The sequence below is a fragment of the Schistocerca americana genome, chromosome 6 (genome assembly GCF_021461395.2).
Source record: "Schistocerca americana isolate TAMUIC-IGC-003095 chromosome 6, iqSchAmer2.1, whole genome shotgun sequence".
Classification (NCBI taxonomy): domain Eukaryota; kingdom Metazoa; phylum Arthropoda; class Insecta; order Orthoptera; family Acrididae; genus Schistocerca; species Schistocerca americana.
In genome coordinates this window covers 48,038,993-48,063,442 of record NC_060124.1, presented here as the reverse complement: position 1 = coordinate 48,063,442, position 24,450 = coordinate 48,038,993, and the positions used below count along the sequence as shown (strand labels likewise).

The 24,450-nt window shown below is 45.1% G+C and overlaps 1 protein-coding gene across 1 annotated transcript in view; it reads left to right on the top strand.

The window, feature by feature from the left end:
* LOC124619952 (slit homolog 3 protein) overlaps positions 1–24,450 on the top strand; it is a 190,364-nt gene that overhangs the window by 83,839 nt on the left and 82,075 nt on the right. Inside the window, exons 2-3 of the mRNA XM_047146614.1 lie at positions 23,769–23,903; positions 23,937–24,101. Of these exons, the coding sequence (XP_047002570.1) occupies positions 23,769–23,903; positions 23,937–24,101 (300 nt within the window). The remainder of the gene's footprint in view (positions 1–23,768; positions 23,904–23,936; positions 24,102–24,450) is intronic.

The following is a 24,450-nucleotide window of genomic DNA, read 5'->3' as shown; positions in this document are numbered from 1 at the left end:
GCACCTCGTAGTAGACGGGAACCTGCCCTCTCGTTCCCATACAACTGTAATCACGCCCTGTCACATCGTCATGCCGAACAAATCTGAATAATACAAGATCTGACTACCTGTTCAATTGGAGACTCTCAATGGGACTCTTTTTAGATTGTCAGGTGCTGATAACGCTGTTTCAGTAGTACGGCGTATCTCCATGTCCTTTACAGTGTTCACTCAACATCTGATGCTGTTCTCGGCCTTTATACATCCTACCAGGCCTGACTGAAGACTGAACATGAACGGTACTAAGGAACTGTGGTGGCCATTCTAGCTGTCACAGAGAATTGCAACTCTTAGCATTCACATGTCCGCCAATGATGTGAACGTGTACCAAGCTACACAGACATTCGATCATGTCTTCTGGGTATTCCACTTTTCTTGTGAGGCAGTGTACATTATTAGTAACAAAGACAATATTATGTACGACATAAAAGAATTTCATAGTACTTTTTCAGCCTGATATTTCACTCAAGCAGGTCCTTATGAGACATCACGAGACTCATTAGATTCCGTTTCAGATCTGTCCAGTGCATTAAAGTCTGCAGTGACCGCCGAGAGTAAAACCGACACTTACGATTAGTAGTTAGCGATGTCGACCACTAGACTATTGAGCCGTGGCACCGTTGTGTTAGTAGACTGTTCTGCCTGGCGCCACTGGCTCAGGTGTAGTATTGACTATCCCTGTTGCGGCCCCATTTCCAATATCTATGAGAAAGAGTTTGTATCTGTGGGTTGTGTCCTTAGAAGGTCTTTGCTTGCCCATATACAGGGTGAGTCACCTAACGTTACCGCTGAATATATTTCGTAAACCACATCAAATACTGACGAACCGATTCCACAGACCGAACGTGAGGAGAGGGGCTGGTGTAATTGTTTAATACAAACCATTAAAAAATGCACGGAAGTATGTTTTTTAACACAAACGTACGTTTTTTCAAATGGAACCACGTTAGTTTTGTTAGCACGTCTGAACATATAAACAAATACGTAATCAGTGCGGTTTGTTGCATTGTAAAATGTTATTTACTTCCGGAGACATTGTAACCTAAAGTTAACGCTTGAAACCTCCGACGCTCAGTTGCGTGTTATAACAAACACGGGCCACGGTCGGCGAGCAGCATCTGCAGGGACATGTTTCTTTCTGTGGGGTACGTTAAAGGAGAATGTGTATCGTGATGTGCCTACAATCCCAGAGGATATGAAACAACGTATTGTGGCAGCCTGCGGCGACATTACACCAGATGTACTGCGGCGTGTACGACATTCATAACGCCAGAGATTGCAATTGTGTGCAGCAAATGATGGCCACCACATTGAACATCTATTGGCCTGACATGTCGGGACACACTCTATTTCACTCCGTAGTTGAAAACGGAAACCACGTGTGTACGTGTACCTCACCCCTCATGGTAATGTACATGTGCGTCAGTGAAAAAGACCAATAAAAAGGTGTTATCATGTGGACGTAATGTGCTGTTCCAGTCTCTTCTGTACCTAAGGTTCATCACCGCTCCCTTTGGATCCCTACGTAATTCGGTGCTCTCCGATACACACTATCGAACAGCGGAGGAGTGGTACTCAAGCGTCAACTTTAGGTTACAATATCTCCGGATGTAATTAACATTTTACAATGCAACAAACGGCACTGATTACGTATTTGTTTACATGTTCAGATGTGCTAAGAAAACTAACGGGGTTCCATTTAAAAAAACGTAGGTTTAAGTGAAAAAACATACTTCCGTGCATTTTTTCATGGTTTGTATTAACCAATTACACTAGCCTCTCCCCTCACGTTCGGTCTGTGGAATCGATTCGTCAGTATTTGATGTGGTTTACGAAATAAATCCAGCGGTAATGTTAGGTGACTCACCCTGCATATACGAGGATCGCTGGCCCTAGAGGGAGGCACGAAATTTGGGGATTGGTGGTAGTGTCGCGACAAGTGGTTGGTCACGAGGTCCGAGCGGCCGAAGCCAAGAGCTGCGCTAGGAGGGCCTGCGCAGAGCGAAGATACCGGAGTACTTCACCGGGGTCAGCGCCGACTACAAGCAGCAGGCCGACATCCCGTCGGTTGGTCGGCAACATTCTTGTAGGACGACCAAACATGGTGCGGCTGCCCTCTTCTACCTGGGTTTCATCGGCACCACTCAGTAACAGCTGCGTCGCACCGTGGATCCACTGAATTGCTTGCTGATATAGGGGTTGGTTGGTTGTTTGGGGAGGGAGACCAGACAGCATGGTCATCGGTCTCATCGGATTAGGGAAGGATGGGGAAGGAAGTCGGCCGTGCCCTTTCAGAGGAACCATCCCGGCATTTGCCTGGAGTGATTTAGGGAAATAACGGAAAACCTAAATCAGGATGGCCGGACGCGGGATTGAACCGTCGTCCTCCCGAATGCGAGTCCAGTGTCTAACCACTGCTGATATAGGGGAGTAACATTCTGTAATCCTCGTGATAACTTGTGTCGTTGTCTACCTTTCTCCTTAATTTCTGATTCGTATCCGACCTTCAGAGTTTTACTCGGTCGGCTCTTTGGTCGTAAATATCGTCAGTAGTATTGTACTAAGACACTAGTTGTCATCTGAAAATTTGTCCCGCTATTATATTGCCTTTCCTATCTGGTTAGTACCTGATCATTAATGTTGTAATGAATCATCTCTTGGTCCTAAATGCAGACGGAGCAATTGTACTGAGGCACAGGTTACCGTTACACAAAAGAGTTACCTTGTCGTTAGATTCAGATGTTAATCGGTTCAATTCTTTGATTGTAATTACATTGCTCAGTCAAAGTTATAATCTCAACAACTTGTTGTACTAAGCTGTTCGTTGCTGTGTTCGAAAGACTGAGTCATTATTGGTGTATTTTAGCTGGATCTTGTGGTTCCTGGTCGTGCGGTAGCGTTCTCGCTTCCCATGCCCGGGTTCCCAGGTTCGATTCCCGGCGGGGTTAGTGATTTTCTCTGCCTCGTGATGGCTGGGTGTTGTGTGATGTCCTTAGGTTAGTTAGGTTTAAGTAGTTCTAAGTTCTAGGGGACTGATGACCGTAGATGTTAAGTCCCATAGTGCTCAGAGCCACTTGAACCATTTTTCTTGTGGTTCCGCCGAGTGAGTTCCCTTGTAATAAGTGTTCATACCATAAGTAATGTTTTAAGACGTTCCTTCAGAGTGGTCTTAATAACTAACGATCGATTTAACTTTGAAAATATTATCAGCCAACTGTCGCCAGGGCTTTAGTCAAAATAAAATTGTCAGAGGGCCGATTGGGATCCAGTAGCACTTTGGTTGCCGATTGAAATTAAAAGGTTGATTGCTTTGAAGTAAGGCTTATCATTGTCATATTGTTTCCTAATCTCTTTAACCTTTAAGCACAGGTGCGCGTCTTAGCCCCGAACCTTTCGACATACAGAAATGTTGGAACGCGCGGGCACTGTCATTAGAGGTGATCAACTGATCACAATCAAACACCCCACTGCATAACTGATCGTCTCTGTTGGTAGTGATGATACACCCATCCACTATTTTGTTTTGGCAGCTAGAATAGTGCGAAATAATAGGGTGTTTTGAAATTCTTTCACAAGAAAAACTGATGTATTTTCTTATTGAGCTCCCCTCGTAAAATTTGTTATGGAAGGCAAAATGGACTTCGATTTGTTGGGAGGGTTCAAGAATGCGTTTTTCCCCGTATTTTCATATTTGTGTCCACCCATGTAACAGTGCGGTCACTGCGTTGCCACCATCACATATCTCCCATAGGGCTCATGAGAATAGCATATAGAGGCAAATAGGTAGTCATATTTCCCTCACAAAATATGTGAACTCAGTAGGAATTAAACCGATACTATTGGTACGAATTACTCTCTCCCATGCACTATACAATTTCTGTCTGATTGGGGACAGTCAAGGCCCATTCGGGATTATGTGTTACCTTACTACGACCATGGAGCTGACGTTGGCGAAATTCCTTATGCGTCACATTCTGTAACAGCGGACTGAGTGGATTCGGACGGAAATTACCAACAGGACGTCAGTAATATTGTCATTGCACGTACTCATGGCGACTGCTAGCAGAACTGTTGCAACAAACGTCTTCACGATTTGTGAGGTGTTTCATAACAATCTGCTATATCAAGTTTGTTGACACTATCAACCAGGAGATATGCGATCTGTTGAGAATTTTTTTTATTTATGTTAGGGACTGAAAACTCAGGAAGTCAAGACTGCATGTGAAATTTTCTTTATTTGAATAGATTACTAGTTTTGCTAACAATCTATCTATCTCCAGGTCATAAAACATTTTTGATTAGTGTTCGTGCCATCACGGCTTCACTCATCGTTTACATCTTTCTTAAAATGACAGCATCCGTACAAGAAATAGCTGAAAATAGCTTTTCATCATTAGTGGCCAATTTAATTGAACAATGGTCATATAACAAAGGCACTGTGATGGTGCGGGATGTAAATACGGACTGTGTCGTTTGCTAAGTTCCAAAAACATAACGCCTTTGTTTTATCGAAATCGCTTGGTTACACTACAAACGAACGATGGAAAGCTGGTTTAAATTATTTCATGGGACGTTGTAATTTTAAGAAAGATTTTAACGATGTGTGAAGTCGTAATGGCACTAACACTAACCAAGAATACACTACTGACCATTAACATTGCTGCACCAAGAAGAAATGCAGATGATAAACGGGTATTCATTGGACAAATATATTATACTAGAACTGTCATGTGATTACATTTTCACGCAGTTTGGGTGCATAGATCAAGAGAAATCAGTACCCAGAACAACCACCACTGGCCGCAATGACGGTCTTGACACACCTGGGCATTGAGTCAAACAGAGCTTCGATGGAGTGTACAGGTACAGCTGCCCATGCAGCTTCAACACGATACCACAGTTCATCAAGAGTAGTGACTGGCGTATTGTGACGAGTCAGTTGCTCTGCCACCATTGACCAGACGTTTTCAGTTGGTGAGAGATCTGGAGAATGTGCTGGCCAGGGCAGCAGTCGAACATTTTCTATACAGGACCTGCAACATGCGGTCGTGCAGTATCCTGCTGAAATGTAGGGTTTCGCAGGGTTCGAATGAGGTGTAGTGCCACGGGTCGTAACACATCTGAAATGTAACGTCCACTGTTCAAAGTGCTGTCAAGAGACGGGTAACCAATGGCACCCCATACTATCATGCCGGGTGATACCCCAGTATGGCGATGACGAATACACCCTTCCAATGTGCGTTCACTGCGATGTCGCCAAACACGGATCGACCATCATGGTGCTGTAAACAGAACCTGGATTCAGCCGGAAAAATGACGTTTTGCCATTCGTGCACCCAGGTTCGTCGTTGAGTACACCATCGGAGGCGCTCCTGTCTGTGATGCAGCGTCAAGAGTAACCGCAGCCATGGTCTCCGAGCTGATAGTCCATGCTACTGCAAACGTCGTCGAACTGTTCGTGCAGGTGGTTGTTGTCTTGCAAACGTCCCCATCTGTTGGCTCAGGGATCGAGACGTGGCTGCACGATCCGTTACAGCCATGCGGATAAGATGCCTGTCATGTCGATTGCTACTGATACGAGGCCGTTGGGATCCATCACGGCGTTTCGTATCACCCACCGATTCCATATTCTGTTAGCAATCATTGGATCTCGACCAACGCGAGCAGCAATGTCGCGATGCGTTAAATCGCAGTCCCGATAGGCTACAATCCGACCTTTATCAAAGTCGGAAACGTGATGGTACACATTGCTCCTCCTTAGACGAGGCATCACAACAACGTTTCACCAGGCAACGCTGGTCAACTGCTGTTTGTGTATGAGAAATCGGCTGGAAAATTTCCTCGTGTCAGCTCGTTGTAGGTGTCGCCACCGGCGCCAACTTTGTGTGAATGCTCTGAAAAGCTAATCATTTGCATATCACAGCAACTTATTCCTGTCGTTTAAATTTCGCGTCTCTAGCACGTCATCTTCGTGGTGTAGCAATTTTAATGGCCAGTAGTGTATTTGTGATCTTAAGATAGGTAGATTGGTAGCCTAAACTAGCTACGCATCCAAATAAAGAACATTTGATGTCCGATTCTGGTTTTCCAGTCACTAACATAAATAAAAAATGTGGCCACCTTTCCATGTGCCAATTATTGATGCTGCAGTTGGCAACTAAACGCCGGCGCCCTCATCTGCAGTGACGTCTCTAACATCGTGCCTGTTGTGACGAGGTATTTACCACTACGTTTGTCAACGAATCTGCATGCTGCTAGAGAGCCGCGATTACAGTAACACTGCCTCGCCGCACCGCAATGCACACATGGCCAAGTCCCGCGTAAAGCGCACTCATTCCGCCGCTGCACCTGCAGCTGTGGAACGGGGAAGAGCCGGCGGGGGGCTGCAATCGATTGCCGTTGCGCCAGCAGCCTGGCCACGTTTTGTGATACGCTAATCGGCAGCCGCTATATTGCAGAGGGAATGGGACTCTGCTCCGTTCTATGTCTAGGTTTATCCTGGGGCCGTTACACAAAATGTCTTCCAAAACGACAAAGAGAGACATATGAGGCACCAGCATCTGATAGTAAATTAATAACAACTGAGTGCCAGAAAGTGGAAGAATTTATTTGATGACTCTTTTTGAAGATACGCTTTGGTCCGTTGCGGGCATGAAACATCTATCTTCACCCGTTTTTTCTCATGTGTGGTCCGTTAATGTCACGACGTCATATTTCGCCATCTACTAGTACGAAATCGCAAATGGACAGTGGTACGACGATTCAACAGAAAATTTTATTAAAACAACCTCGAAAACATTAAAACCTATCAAGGTGCGAAATCAAAAAAAATTCGAAATAATTTGTTGCTAGTTACCATCTGAAAGATAAATCTTTATCAGTATATAGCCACGTTCTTGAACATGAATTTTATGACGAATTTTCTATCTATTTCGTCGTCGTGTTTAAAATGTTATTTACAACTTAATAATTGTCTTGAAGGGAAGTGGGAACAGGAATGTCATCCGATCATCCTCTACCACTAACACTGCCAACTGCATAAAATAACATGCCGAACCACGAATAGGGAATAAAAATGGTTCAAATGGCTCTGAGCAGTATGGGACTTAACAGCTGAGGTCATCAGTCCCCTAGAACTTAGCACTACTTAAACCTAACTAACCTAATGACATCACACACACCCATGCCCGAGGCAGGATTCGAACCTGCGGCCGTAGCAGTCCCGCGGTTCCGGACTGCAGCGCCAGAACCGCTCGGCCACCGCGGCCGGCCACGAATTACAAGCCACGCTACAACTGACTTTAAAAGTGATCTGCTACACAACCTTATTAGAACAGATATTTGAGTCTGCTGTTTAGTATTCAAATAATGGCGTTTATGTATAGCAAAGTACTGGAATACGAATCGGAGTACTAAATGAAATAAAGAAGAAAGAAGGGAATATTTGCCGGAAAACTGTTGGTCCTAGGACATACTAAGATTAAAGTGTGATAAGCTGATAACTAATCTGCAGTCACACAGAGAGAGCTACAGCCTGTGAGAGGAAAGGAATAACACGTTTTACAGCCAAAAAATTAATTGCATCTTTCTGATGTTTTGACTCACGAACAGTACGTTGCTTCACGTCAGATTTGAGCCAAATGAGACGGGTATTTAATAAAAGATATACATTTTAGATACAACTACAGTAACTAGAACCACATTTTACACTGAAAATTAGTGTCCACTAGTAAAAGCACACTCATAATTACGTCGTAAATGTCTGGTTTGCGGACGAATGTTCACTGCAATGGTTTTACTTCTGGTATCGTAGAGTTGCACCCTAGTCAGTTTTCGCTATTTATTATGATGCCGTCTAAACTACCGGTCTCTCTCCACATTTTATTATGTCTGATACAGCCGGATTTATATTGTATCGCATTTCTTCCACGCTACTTTAACCTGACTGTTAAAACCACCCAAAACAACCGTTTTCTGAAATAACAGATTTTCGGGTTTCTTATTTCTATTCCTTCCCGTAACAGACGTAGAAATCGAACAAAGACTGTAAAATATTTATCACTTTCAAGTAGTATTAAATTAAACAGGTAAATAAAAGAAAACTTAGTGCGTCCAATCTTAACCGTTGTTCTCGATAAGTGATAAGCGGTTGAATACTGCCACAAGTATTCTCCTATTGATTCATATCTTTTGAAACTCTGCTCAAAAATCCTTTCACACTGTTGGGGCATTATGAATCGTTAGTGCTAAAGTTTGAAACCTGAAGTTCATAAACTCTATTTTTCGTGTTAATTTGTCCGTTTCCACTGGCTAAAAGCAGATACAGGTATATTACGTAGGAACAAGCAGCTGATTATATTCTACGAATGAACAGTTAAGTTTTTATTTATAACTGTTACCATAATATCCTTCCTCTCTTATTAGTTCTTTGAAATGACAAACAGGTATTAATCTTTTAAGGCAAATGAAGCATTGTACTTCCTTGCTACGTCACTTCGTAGAAATGTTTCCGGACTAGGGTTGGTGCCTTTCAGCAGTATAATGGATATCCGGCGACGCCAGCAAGAATCTATAGTAGAGAGCAGGTGGGGGTAGTAAGTCTTTCGTATCAGTCGTACACACGTAGCTTAAGACACCAGGCACGGGAACAGGGACATCATTGCCTCGGCAGGCCTATATAAATTTTTATGCCTCGTCTTCGTCGCTCGTTTCTGCAGGAATTGTTATTAACACAGCACATATCGCTTTTCAGATATTCCTTGGTAGCGCATTATTCCAAACCAATGCAAATCACGAATAAAAATTACTACCTTTTAAAATAAGATGTGTTTAAAAACGAAAAATTTTGTCAATTCTGCATTGGGTAACAGATATTTCGGTTTTTTCACTCGGTTATCAGTAAAATAAAAACACTTCTTACAACTGAGACCAAACAAATACCCAAATAACCCGTTATTTAGAAGTATAATACCGATATCGGTTTTAACCGGTAGGCTTTTCCCATCCCGACAGTGTTTATCTATTTTTTTGAGAACTTCAAAATCTTAGAAACACGAAAGGGTGTGTAACACGTTATCTTAGTCACCCCGACTTAAGTCAGCCAAAAGCCGGCCGGAGTGGCCGAGCGGTTCTAGACGCTACAGTTTGGAACCACGCGACCACTACGGTCCCAGGTTCGAACCCTGCCTCGGGCATGGATGTGTGTGATGTTCTTAGGTTAGTTAGGTTTAAGTAGTTCTAAGTTCTAGGGGACTAATGACCACAGCAGTTAAGTCCCAGCCGGCCGCGGTGGTCTCGCGGTTCTAGGCGCTCAGTCCGGAACCGCGCGACTGCTACGGTCGCAGGTTCGAATCCTGCCTCGGGCATGGATGTGTGTGATGTTCTTAGGTTAGTTAGGTTTAAGTAATTCTAAGTTCTAGGGGACTGATGACCACTGATGTTAAGTCCCATAGTGCTCAGAGCCATTTGAACCAAGTCAGCCTAAAAATAGTAAGCAAGTATCAGGTTTAAAAAAGGACCAAAATTCTGTCTCTGTGGCATGCAGTAACGATTAATGTTGACTGCCTGTCCTTTGTATCTCTCTCTCTCTCTCTCTCTCTCTCTCTCTCTCACACACACACACACACACACACACACACACAGGCACACACACACTCTTTCTGCTGTAGGGCGTATAATTGAGGTTGGAACAGCACGCAAAGCTGCACGGGGTGTATTGCTCGTCTGCACATAATCTGGCTGCCGCCCGCGGCGCCGACTTGACACCGGCCTCGGAGCGGCAAAGACGAGGCAACAGGGGCGCCTGTTTGCCGCGTCCTCAATGCTGGCAGCTAATTACGTTACGGGCAGCTCTGACTGGGGCGTGCACCCGATGACGCAAGCGGCCAATTGTCTCCGCCTAGTGACGCCCTATGCCCCGCCAGCCGCGCTACAATGCCACTGTGCGCCCGTCCTTCCTCTCTGCAGGCCACGTCTGCTGAAACGGCCCAGCCGACGACAGCGTTTGCCTCATTTGCGAGCTGGAACTCATGCCGGTTTACAGATACACACTTCCCTTACACACGCACATCTCATTTTTTTTTTCCTCTTAAACTTAAATTTATCGACGTCAAACTGGAAGAGGTCTGAGAATGCCTTGAAAATTTGATAAACAACACACTTCTCACCCTCAGTCCCATTCAACAGCGATGTTTGGTATAGCACGACGCATTCATGCAGCATGTGTTAACCTCTCGTACGCCGGCTTAATCGGACTTGGAAACATTCGTTAGTTTCAAGAAGGGAACATATCCTAGTTTGGAGATCGTTCACCCTCAGCGCAGGTGGTCGTATCTGCTGTTCAGTTGCTTAAAACCTCGTTTTTGCAGTGTTTCGGAGTACTGTTTGGTGATCAATGTTGTACGTCTGAGTTTAGATCATCTTCATTAAAGGTAAATAAATAATGGTTATTGATATAGTGGCTATTGTAGATGTCTTAAAAACCTGTTAGTTTGACGTATCTAATGTGATGTCGCGCTTTTGTTGTAGGCCTACGTTTCATCATGAATTATGTTGCATGAGGTTGTTGAAAATAAACAATATGAATAATGAGACTAAATTTTGGGACGGCGAAACGAAAATCAGAGGCCTAGGCATAATTTCAACATCACAGCAATAAACTGATTTGATTCCATTCTCAGTGAGGATTCAATGTTAATCAAATCTCTGTTTAAAGTACACTGGATTTCCAGAAGCGGTGGCCTGAATTCCACAAGAAATTCACAGAGTTCCAGGAAAGGTCCTCATATCCGATTTCCAATTGAAGGTAGCTAGAATACTACTTACGTAAAGGTTTTTAACCGTAACTGTGTTGATTGATGTTGTAGTTAAAAACACTTTCTTGCTGCAAAAGATCAATTCAGGTGTGCCCTGCATTCCAACAGAAATGACGTACAATAGAAAAATTTCAATACAAGACAAGAAGCCCCAGGATGCACACGAGATAGTTACATACATCCCATATGAGTACAGACCATTTCATGAGGAGCTTTGACGATACCAGCAACAGACACTGCAGAGGACGGAGAAAGTGAAGGACAGTAATGATTCTCAGAGTAAATATCATAGAAAATGCTTTCAAAACATGTGAAAAGTATAGCTATTTCCTGTATAAGACGTATTATGAATATTTGTGAAAATGTAACTATTTCTGATTTTGTAATAGAAGTTTTAATGCTGAATTAATAATAACTTCGAAGAAGGAACATATCCACGGATTTTAACATCGTGATTCCTCCATCAGGACAACCAATATTTTCACGTTACTGAGACAGCGGGTAATGTAAAGAATCTCATGCAACAGTCTGGTTAAGAAAAAATAAAAACATGAGAACGGTTAAAAGTTTTTGTGTTTCCCTACAAAAGAAGTTTTTGACTCGTTCCATTCGTAAAACTACCGATTCAACTCTTTTGACATTAGTGCCACAAACATATTCTGTCATTACCTTATTTTATAGAACGTTAGGTTCTGTCGGACCTTCTTTACATTATTGCATAACTTACCATCTGCCACGAATTGCTGTCATCATGAATCCGACTGGCAAGTTGATCATTTTACCTGTAAACGTAATAGTGTTATAAAATATAATTTGCGTCATTGTTTCGAGATTACCCACAGCTATTTTTGTAGGATCCATCTTCATCTTCATACTCATATGTTGTGGAAATACACCAATGTTGTTGTTGTGGTCTTCAGTCATAAACACCACAAACAAGACAGATTTTTGAAGAAAAAATACTGACAATTTTCACTCTTTTGAACTTCACAAATCTCAATTTTTGTTTCTGTTCCGTGTTCGGTCTTCGTTGAGGTTTTTCTGTTTTTGTACTAGGTCTGGCAACTAATTTGAGCTTTACTTACTTTCTGTCTCTCGCTCCATTGTGTGTGCGTAAATGTGTTTGTATTTTCATTATTTCGTCTATTTCTATTGCTTGTTTTGTATAGTTCTTTAAAACTGTTAAATTGTGTACCATTGTTCTGTATGTTATAATGTTTTTTCCAACTGTTATCGCATTCTGTGTGTCAAACGTTTCTTCTATATCAGATGTTTGGTATAGCCTGTGGCTGCATTTTAGTGTTTTTAAATCAGTGTCTGTTTTAATTATGTGATCAGAAAATGTACTCGGGAGCAATTACTTTTTGGGGTTCGTAGTTCTTTGCGGAACAGGTGTTCCTGAATTCCAAAAAATGGTTCAAATGGCTCTGAGCACTATGGGACTTAAGATCTATGGTCACCAGTCCCATAGAACTTAGAACTACTTAAACCTAACTAACCTAAGGACATCACACAACACCCAGTCATCACGAGGCAGAGAAAATCCCTGACCCCGCCGGGAATCGAACCCGGGAACCCGGGCGCGGGAAGCGAGAACGCTACCGCACGACCACGAGCTGCGGACCCTGAATTCCCGTAACTTCGTATGCAAACTCGGATGCTCATGGATTAGAGCTTCAGAGCAAAACTAAGATTAATTAATCACTATTTTGTATCACTCCGTGCACCACAGGTGCAGTGTTTGTTGTTGCTGTCGTCGCTGTTGTTGTGTGTGTTAGTGAGAGTAGGTGGTGAAGTTCTGTCGAGAAATTTGCTTCACCATCTGACTACTGTTGCATTTTATGTGACATGTACTCAATGAAATTGCCTCTCATTTGAATATAGAGCATTAAACAATAAAATTTCTTAGACTTCCGCAGATCAGCGTTTATTATAGAGTCAAACATGTTTGTAAAATTATAAGCTATTCAACTTTAACAAAGGTGCTATTATATTCGCGTTACACAGGTTGTAATTTAACTTGCAGTACAGATACAGCATTAATGTACTTCATATGTTGTTATACACCTATTCTTTATGAAGAAAAATCTCAGGAAATACACTGGTATTTATTTTGTTACTTAAAAACGAATTCTAAGAAGGAAATTCTTTTACTAATGAAGTCGCATAGTTGCCTTCAGTTTTGTTGTTTGGAAACATATTCCATTATTTTCTGGCACGTACGAAAATTTCAAGTTCTTAATATAAATGTAACACCTCACTCGTGTGCATGGTCCAGTAGTTGCTGTAAAATTATGTAATTTGCTTCAGTTCTGTCTATGCAGCTACGAAAAGCGTTTCGCAGATTACTGAAGGCATTTTAAATCACCGAAACGAAACACGTATGGTAAAATAAATACCAGTAAGCATTGTTAGTTGACACAAACATGAATTTGAAGTGTTTGAAGGAACCATAGGGCATCCTTCTCCATTTTATGTAATACTAGTGAACTCGGAAGTGCCCCGAATTGCTATATATGTACGGGAATGGGGTATACGTCCTGATCTCCTATCTCCTCTCCCCTCTCTTCATCTCATCCTCCTTCCTCTCTCTGTCCATCTCCTTTTTCCCTCTCTCTACGTCCATTTCTTCCCCCTCCCCGCTCTGTCCATCTCCTCTTTTCCAGCTCGCTGACCTTGAGCTGCGTTTATTGTTACATCCAATGAAAACTCGATTGGAAGCTGCAGTCGCTTAAAATAAATGGCTAAATTGGTTGGGATCATAGGTATACAGGGTATCAGACATCTCTCCTGCTGCGGCAGACAGGAAAGATTACGAAGTTTTGGACGATTTAAGTTGCGCAGTAGTTTCTAACCATAAGGAACTTTATTCGTAAGCGCCATCTAACGTTGAAACGATCCAGTTGCAGACCCATGTTCATAGGACTTTTTCTCCTCCATTTCCTGTGAGGAAACCGTCCACGCAGTTTATCGGTTTTATTAACGTTCACTATATCGCCGATGTCCGTCTGAATGTGTATTAGTGTCGTTTAAAAATTCGAAGCAAGTCGGTCAAGGAATTTTCGAGACCTTTGCTAACAACATTTTCCTTGTACACTCCTGGAAATGGAAAAAAGAACACATTGACACCGGTGTGTCAGACCCACCATACTTGCTCCGGACACTGCGAGAGGGCTGTACAAGCAATGATCACACGCACGGCACAGCGGACATACCAGGAACCGCGGTGTTGGCCGTCGAATGGCGCTAGCTGCGCAGCATTTGTGCACCGCCACCGTCAGTGTCAGCCAGTTTTCCGTGGCATACGGAGCTCCATCGCAGTCTTTAACACTGGTAGCATGCCGCGACAGCGTGGACGTGAACCGTATGTGCAGTTGACGGACTTTGAGCGAGGGCGTATAGTGGGCATGCGGGAGGTCGGGTGGACGTACCGCCGAATTGCTCAACACGTGGGGCGTGAGGTCTCCACAGTACATCGATGTTGTCGCCAGTGGTCGGCGGAAGGTGCACGTGCCCGTCGACCTGGGACCGGACCGCAGCGACGCACGGATGCACGCCAAGACCGTAGGATCCTACGCAGTGCCGTAGGGGACCGCACCGCCACTTCCCAGCAAATTAGGGACACTGTTGCTCCTGGGGTATCGGCGAGGACCATTCGCAACCATCTCCATGAAGCTGGGCTATGGTCCCGCACGCCGTTAGGCCGTCTTCTGCTCACGCCCCAACATCGTGCAGCCCGCCTCCAGTGGTGTCGCGACAGGCGTGAATGGAGGGACGAATGGAGACGTGTCGTCTTCAGCGATGAGAGTCGCTTCTGCCTTGGTGCCAATGATGGTCGTATGCGTGTTCGGCGCCGTGCAGGTAAGCGCCACAATCAGGACTGCATACCACCGAGGCACACAGGGCCAACACCCGGCATCATGGTGTGGGGAGCGATCTCCTACACTGGCCGTACACCACTGGTGATCGTCGAGGGGACACTGAATAGTGCACGGTACATCCAAACCCTCATCGAACCCATCGCTCTACCATTCCTAGACCGGCAAGGGAACTTGCTGTTCCAACAGGACAATGCACGTCCACATGTATCCCGTGCCACCCAACGTGCTCTAGAAGGTGTAAGTCAACTACCCTGGCCAGCAAGATCTCCGGATCTGTCCCCCATTGAGCATGTTTGGGACTGGATGAAGCGTCGTCTCACGCGGTCTGCACGTCCAGCACGGACGCTGGTCCAACTGAGGCGCCAGGTGGAAATGGCATGGCAAGCCGTTCCACAGGACTACATCCAGCATCTCTACGATCGTCTCCATGGGAGAATAGCAGCCTGCATTGCTGCGAAAGGTGGATATACACTGTACTAGTGCCGACATTGTGCATGCTCTGTTGCCTGTGTCTATGTGCCTGTGGTTGTGTCAGTGTGATCATGTGATGTATCTGACCCCAGGAATGTGTCAATAAAGTTTCCCCTTCCTGGGACAATGAATTCACGGTGTTCTTATTTCAATTTCCAGGAGTGTATATACGAATCTTTGTTAGATTATCGAGCAAAAACATGGAGTAAATCTTTGAATAATTTTTACGACAGTTTTGATAGCAAAGTTTCCCCTTTATATCGTATACATATACGTATTTATATACTCTATATATTAAAATATGTAGCTATTCGAACGTTTATTAGAATATTGTGAAAAAATTTAAGTAAGTCGGTTAAGAACTTTTCGTGATTCTTGGTTCCAACGTTAATCGTCGACTTCTCTTTGTGTAGTAGTATAGATTTTAAATTAGTATTTGTGTACTAAACATATTAAAAAACTGTAGCCTATGTCGGTCCGAAGGGTTATTAGAGTACAGCGCCAACATTAGAAATAATTCATGATAACTTGTCAAGTTGTTTCCCAAGAACGTGGCCCGTTTATATAGTATGTATATATTTATATATTAAATGTATCGAAAAGTTTGTAGCCTAAATCTGTCCTAACGCTCGTTAGAGTATCGTGTAAAAATATGAAATTAATCGAGGTAGTACTTTTCAAGACTTTTGGTAACAACGTTGAACAGTGACTCGTCTTTATATGCTGGTACAGATTTGACTATTTTTAATTTTTTTCGATGTTATTGTACTTTAACAGTGATACACGGTATAATGGATCAGTTTCCTGAAGAGTTGACCGATATGCGTCTCGGTAAGTGGTTCACAGAATACAAACGAAGAACGGTAGAACGCTGCTACCGTGACCGCAGTTACCGACCAGTCGTACTGTTACATCTGAGAGGTTTTGTATTACTCTGTGATTCATGCTGCACATTTTGCTGATTACGTATTACAGACTTGCGTATTTTTGTGCAGGTATTTTTAAAGAGACTAAGGTAGCAAATACACAGGTAATAGACTATTACTCGTTTAGAGTCACTGAACACCGAGTGTCCCTTATACCATTTTAGAAATTATTCCTAAACAACGTCTGAAATTTGTCGATATAGTTCTGTTTTACGCTGCAATTGTTCATTATCTTACCAATGTAGAAAATGAATATATTTGCGTCATTACCCTGTCTTCTTATCTAGCTGCATTCGATATCACTGTCTTGCAGAATCTTCTCCAGTACATCATTTCTGTTCTGTCGAGTCATTCGTTCACTTTCTTTATTAAGTGTCCATTCGTCTGCACCAAATGACACTGCCCTTCCACAAAACTCTTTTACAGTCGTTTCTTCGTAACGGTAGCGATGCTGTCGTTCCGTGATGGTGAGCGTAGCTCCTTACTTATGACATTTTTCCGCATTTTATTCAGTATCCGTTCCTTAAGACTTATTGCGGTAATAATTAACTAACGCTAACTGTTTTAACAGACCACAATCAATTCTCATTCCATTTATGACTGAATGGCTCAAAAATGGCTCTGAGCACTATGGGACTCAACTGCTGAGGTCATTAGTCCCCCATTTATGACTGAGGCTAAGATCGTTATCAATTTATACACTCCTGGAAATGGAAAAAAGAACACATTGACACCGGTGTGTCAGACCCACCATACTTGCTCCGGACACTGCGAGAGGGCTGTACAAGTAATGATCACACACACGGCACAGCGGACATACCAGGAACCGCGGTGTTGGCCGTCGAATGGCGCTAGCTGTGCAGCATTTGTGCACCGCCGCCGTCAGTGTCAGCCAGTTTGCCGTGGCATACGGAGCTCCATCGCAGTCTTTAACACTGGTAGCATGCCGCGACAGCGTGGACGTGAACCGTATGTGCAGTTGACGGACTTTGAGCGAGGGCGTATAGTGGGCATGCGGGAGGTCGGGTGGACGTACCGCCGAATTGCTCAACACGTGGGGCGTGAGGTCTCCACAGTACATCGATGTTGTCGCCAGTGGTCGGCGGAAGGTGCACGTGCCCGTCGACCTGGGACCGGACCGCAGCGACGCACGGATGCACGCCAAGACCGTAGGATCCTACGCAGTGCCGTAGGGGACCGCACTGCCACTTCCCAGCAAATTAGGGACACTGTTGCTCCTGGGGTATCGGCGAGGACCATTCGCAACCGTCTCCATGAAGCTGGGCTACGGTCCCGCACACCGTTAGGCCGTCTTCCGCTCACGCCCCAACACCGTGCAGCCCGCCTCCAGTGGTGTCGCGACAGGCGTGAATGGAGGGACGAATGGAGACGTGTCGTCTTCAGCGATGAGAGTCGCTTCTGCCTTGGTGCCAATGATGGTCGTATGCGTGTTTGGCGCCGTGCATGTGAGCGCAACAATCAGGACTGCATACGACCGAGGCACACAGGGCCAACACCTGGCATCATGGTGTGGGGAGCGATCTCCTACACTGGCCGTACACCACTGGTGATCGTCGAGGGGACACTGAATAGTGCACGGTACATCCAAACCGTCATCGAACCCATCGTTCTACCATTCCTAGACCGGCAAGGGAACTTGCTGTTCCAACAGGACAATGCACGTCCGCATGTATCCCGTGCCACCCAACGTGCTCTAGAAGGTGTATGTCAACTACCCTGGCCAGCAAGATCTCCGGATCTGTCCCCCATTGAGCATGTTTGGGACTGGATGAAGCGTCGTCTCACGCGGTCTGCACGTCCAGCACGAACGCTGGTCCAACTGAGGCGCCAGGTGGAAATGGCATGGCAAGCCGTTCCACAGGACTACATCCAGCATCTCTACGATCGTCTCCATGGGAGAATAGCAGCCTGCATTGCTGCGAAAGGTGGATATACACTGTACTAGTGCCGACATTGTGCATGCTCTGTTGCCTGTTCTATGTGCCTGTGGTTGTGTCAGTGTGATCATGTGATGTATCTGACCCCAGGAATGTGTCAATAAAGTTTCCCCTTCCTGGGACAATGAATTCACGGTGTTCTTATTTCAATTTCCAGGAGTGTAGTAATATCGACGTCAGTACGAAATTGGACCATTCCTTTTGTGCAGGAGATCTTATTTACGGCAGCAATGACAGGACTTAACCGTTAACATTCAAACTTGTTGTGGCGTTCTCCTGATCTCTTACAACACTCGGTTCTAAACACCTTGAAGTCTCGTATCTTAATTTTATGAAGTAACCTCCCGAAGACCGACTTTAAGAAGGATGTTGGCAACTGACGTACACCACGCAGTAGTTAAAATTAAATGATCCTCTCTCACTTTATATGTGCTTCGAACATTTGGTGCCCCCCCCCCCCATTTCCATTGTACAATATACACTTTTTTCAGTTAATAGGAGTCGCACTTATTCCTTCATCGACACATTCGTAACATCAGAAACCAGTATTAATTCGACGACACAATACTTTTTGAACTTCACTGTTCAAAAATTGACACGGTCGTAATAGCTCATAGCCGACACCGTCGTGTTGAAAGATAACAACATCATTAAAATTTACAATCAGTATGTCTCATGAAACAGTCAAATTTAGATATTACATGTTTACCACCGCTCCTGAGACTTGAAGATGCATAGATGTTACGCAGTTACTTGTGAATGACACAAGGACTTAAAGCGGTAGCTACACCAGTCCAGAATTTCACGGATATGTTAACGTCACGACTGGACTCCGTATACTTCAACATAAACCCCGATAACGACTATACACGGTTGCTCACAGGTCGCGGACTGGCAGTTGTGGAGTGTTGTTGGCAATTTAAAAACTGATAATCTCGCAAACTAATTATTGTTTTTAAATTCAACTATATTAGATTTTGTTGTTTTGAGTGGACTGTAGGACTTACCTGTTATCTAGTTTATGGAAAATGTTAAAATTATAAATATATAAATATGAGGATGGCATCCATCTTGAAAATAATTTTACATTGTGATAAATTATCAAAAACCTTAATTATCGCCGTCGTTGTTTGGTGAGGAATGATATCCGACTCCTGAAAATTGGAGCAACAAATGTACAGTGTCGAAGTTCAGAATCCAACAAGCATTAGGCAGAATATGCCGTGGAGACTCCATAAAACCTTCATCGTTAATTATTTTATGTAAAATGAAATATGGTATTGTAAAGTGAGGTACACAGTCTTCATAATGGTATATGTAATATTATCCAAAAACGCATATAACACACAATGTTTTGCAACTGTTTACTGTCGTAGAATTTCCAGTTAGATAGAAATTTTAATTAATGCTTTGTAATGAAAACTATGTTTCTTATTGGAATCAGTACATCCAAATTAACCACCTGAATAATAAGGTTAACTTTACCTAAATATTGTTTTTACATGTCCACCAGCACAGTACATGTTTTGTGGGCAACTAAGTTGAAAGCAGAACGAAAAATAAAAAAAAGTGTTATTAGTGGCAGGAGAAGTCATATCAGATGTAGAGTTTTATAGCGTCTGTACGTATTTGGCAGACAAAATAATACACTCCTGGAAATTGAAATAAGAACACCGTGAATTCATTGTCCCAGGAAGGGGAAACTTTATTGACACATTCCTGGGGTCAGATACATCACATGATCACACTGACAGAACCACAGGCACATAGACACAGGCAACAGAGCATGCACAATGTCGGCACTAGTACAGTGTATATCCACCTTTCGCAGCAATGCAGGCTGCTATTCTCCCATGGAGACGATCGTAGAGATGCTGGATGTAGTCCTGTGGAACGGCTTGCCATGCCATTTCCACCTGGCGCCTCAGTTGGACCAGCGTTCGTGCTGGACGTGCAGACCGCGTGAGACGACGCTTCATCCAGTCCCAAACATGCTCAATGGGGGACAGATCTGGAGATCTTGCTGGCCAGGGTAGTTGACTTACACCTTCTAGAGCACGTTGGGTGGCACGGGATACATGCGGACGTGCATTGTCCTGTTGGAACAGCAAGTTCCCTTGCCGGTCTAGGAATGGTAGAACGATGGGTTCGATGACGGTTTGGATGTACCGTGCACTATTCAGTGTCCCCTCGACGATCACCAGTGGTGTATGGCCAGTGTAGGAGATCGCTCCCCACACCATGATGCCGGGTGTTGGCCCTGTGTGCCTCGGTCGTATTCAGTCCTGATTGTGGCGCTCACCTGCACGGCGCCAAACACGCATACGACCATCATTGGCACCAAGGCAGAAGCGACTCTCATCGCTGAAGACTACACGTCTCCATTCGTCCCTCCATTCACACCTGTCGCGACACCACTGGAGGCGGGCTGCACGATGTTGGGGCGTGAGCGGAAGACGGCCTAACGGTGTGCGGGACCGTAGCCCAGCTTCATGGAGACGGTTGCGAATGGTCCTCGCCGATACCCCAGGAGCAACAGTGTCCCTAATTTGCTGGGAAGTGGCGGTGCGGTCCCCTACGGCACTGCGTAGGATCCTACGGTCTTGGCGTGCATCCGTGCGTCGCTGCGGTCCGGTCCCAGGTCGACGGGCACGTGCACCTTCCGCCGACCACTGGCGACAACATCGATGTACTGTGGAGACCTCACGCCCCACGTGTTGAGCAATTCGGCGGTACGTCCACCCGGCCTCCCGCATGCCCACTATACGCCCTCGCTCAAAGTCCGTCAACTGCACATACGGTTCACGTCCACACTGTCGCGGCATGCTACCAGTGTTAAAGACTGCGATGGAGCTCCATATGCCACAGCAAACTGGCTGACACTGACGGCGGCGGTGCACAAATGCTGCGCAGCTAGCGCCATTCGACGGCCAACACCGCGGTTCCTGGTGTGTCCGCTGTGCCGTGCGTGTGATCATTGCTTGTACAGCCCTCTCGCAGTGTCCGGAGCAAGTATGGTGGGTCTGACACACCGGTGTCCATGTGTTCTTTTTTCCATTTCCAGGAGTGTAGATATTATAATTGCCAATCCTATCTGGTACCAGACGGCAAACAGTTATTGTAGTAGGTAATTTCTGAAATGTATTATAAGGCTGCAGGTTCGCTTCTCTACCTTTATTAGTCTGAACATACATTGCCTCTAGCCACTGCATTTCCATAAAAACAGAAATACATATTGTACTATAAATTGTCTGAAAAAGCTTACCGTTACTTGGCATTTCAATTCTTTCTCTTGTATGATATGCAATTCAAGGAACGAAGGAACGTAATGAAGACGCAGTCTGCCCATTGACCATGAAATTCAGAAGTTGCATCGGGATCGAATGCAAAAGGTACAATGCCGACTTAAGTACAAGAAGAGTGAATCTTCTAAGGGTTTGTGCTTTGAGCGTCTCCTGGGAGACCAGTATTGGATTCCAATGCACCAGTGCAGGTTTACTGTATCCCTTCGACCTTCCCATTGACCATGAAATACAGAAATTGCATCGGGATTGAATACAAAAGGCACAATGCCGACTTAAGTACAAGAAGAGTGAATCTTCTAAGAGTTTGTGCTTTGAGCGAATCCTGGGAGACCAGTATTAGATTCCGATGCACAAGTGCAGTTTTACTGCATTCCTTGGAAGTTCCCATTGACCATGAAGTACAGAAATTGCATCGGGATTGAATACAAAAGGCACAATGCCGACTTAAGTACAAGAAGAGTGAATATTTCTGTATAAAATCACTTTCCTTTGAAATAAGTAATCCATGTAAGGTAGCTAGGACAGAACTGAGGATTCAAAGTGGCGGCACTGAGTTTTACAATATTTTTCAGCAACCAGTGACTCATGTGGCCCTTGTGAGGTAAATTGAGGAGCTACTTGATTGAGAAGCAGAGGGTCCGGTCCCGTGAACTGACATACGGGCGGGAGAGCGGTGTGCTGACCACAAGACCTTCCATATCCGCATCCAGTGACGCTTGTGAGCTGATGACATGGCAGTCGGTAGGTACCGATTAAGCTTCGCGGCTGTTCGGGTGGAGTTTAGTTTTAGTGAGTCATGTCAGAAGATCACTGTGTTTCATATTTAGCGTTTCAGGCTCCTATGCAAGGCAACGTTATCGATGACAAAGGTTAAATGTAACTCGAATTAAAGGTATTTCTCTACAATATGCACTACTGGCCATTAAAATTCCTACACCACGAAGATGACGTGCTGCAGACGCGAAATTTAACCGACAGGTAGAAGATGCTGTGATATGCAAATGATTAGGTTTTCAGATCATTCACACAAGGTTGGCGCCGGTGGCAACACCTACAACGTGCTGACAATAGGAAAGTTTCCAACCCATTTCTCATACACAAACAGCAGTTTACCGGCGTTGCCTGGTGAAACGTTGTTGTGATTCCTCGTGTAAGGAGGAGAAATGCGTATCATCACGTTTCCGACTTTGATAAAGCCGTGCTGAATCACAACAGCCTCGTATCATTAGCATTCGAGACTACAGGCATCTTATCCGCATGACTGTAACGGATCGTGCAGCCACGTCTCGATCCCTGAGTCAACAGATGGGGACGTTTGCAAGACAACAACCATCTGCACGAACAGTTAGACGACGTTTGTAGCAGTACGGACTACCAGCTCGGAGACCATGGCTGCGGTTACCCTTGACGGTGCATCACAGACAGGAGCGCCTGGGATGGTGTACTCAATGACGATCCTGGGTGCACGAATGGCAAAACGTCATTTTTTCGGAAGAATCCTGGTTCTGTTTTCAGAATCATGATGGTCATCTCCATGTTTGGCGACATCGCGGTGAACGCACATTGGAAGCGTGTATTCGTCATCGCTATACTGGCGGATCACCCGGCGTGATGGTATGGGGTGCCATTGGTTACACGTCTCGGTTGCCTCTTGTTCGCATTGACGGCCCTTTGAACAGTGGAAGTCACATTTCAGATGTGTTACGACCTGTGTGGTTCTACCCTTCAATCGATTCCTGCCAAACCCAACATTTCAGAAGGATAATACACTACCGCATGTTGCAGGTCCTGTACGGGCCTTTCTGGACACAGAAAATGTTCGACTGTCCTGGCCAGCACATTCTCCAGATTCAATGTTGGCCGAGCAACTGGCTCGTCACAATACAGCAGTCACTACTCTTGATGAAATGAGGTATCGTGCTGAAGCTGCATGGGCAGCTGTACCTGTACACGTCATCCAAGCTGTGTTTGACTCAATGCCCAGCGTATCAAGGCCATTATTACGGCCAGAAGTGGTTGTTCTGGGTACTGATTTTTCAGCATCTATGCACCCAAATTGCGTGAAAATGTAATCACATGTCAGTTCCAGTATATTTGTCCAATGAATACCAGTTTATAATTTACATTTCTTCTTGTTGTAGCAATTTTCATGGCCCGTAGTGTATTATAGTTTTCTCATTGCCTATTGGGGTGGCAACTGAAAAGCAAGACAGACTAAAACATAAGCTCCATTATCAGCGACTTCAGTGTAGTCGTAATTGCTTTCACTCAGGAAATTCATTTCTGACGACCGTGCCAGGATTAGAATGTGGAACATGTCCATAGGACCGGCACCTGCGGAGGATGACCAGCGTGGCACTGTGCGGTGTTGCAGGCGGTGTCGGGGCCGGCAGCGCGGGATGGCGGCCGGCTGTGCGGCAGCGGCCGCGAGATGACGGGGGCGGCGGGCCGCCCGCTGGTGGCGCTGGCGCTGGCGCTGGCGCTGCTGTCCGCCGGCGGCGGGGGCGGCGCGGGGGCGGAGACGCCGCCGCCGCCGCTGTGCCCGCCCGCCGCCGCCACCTCCTCCTGCTCCTGCTACAACTTCGAGGACGGCCTCTACCTGGAGTGCCCGGCCGCCAACGCCACCTCGCTGCGCCACGTGCTCGCGCTCGTCGCCGCCCCCGTGCAGTCGCTCAACGTCTACGACCTCGATCGCTCCGTCTCTTCCGTGAGTGACCTCACTTTCCATTTGATATTACGAGGGCTGTCCACAAAGTACATTACGTTTTGGAATTAAAAATAAGTAAAGTATTGGAAATTTTTTTTATTATATACAGATGAAAGCCACACTTCAATACTACTTTTCTACATAGTTGCCATTTAAATTAAGGCACTTATCGTAGCGATGGACGAGCTTGGAAATTCCTTCGTCGTAAAATTCGGCCGCCTGCGCCTTCAACCACGTGGTTACCTCTTCTTGAAGCTGTGCGTCGTCATCAAATCGCTGCATAGCCAACCACCCCTTAATTGCTGGGAATAAGTGGAAGTCGCTCGGCGCCAGGTCGGCGGATGAGGAA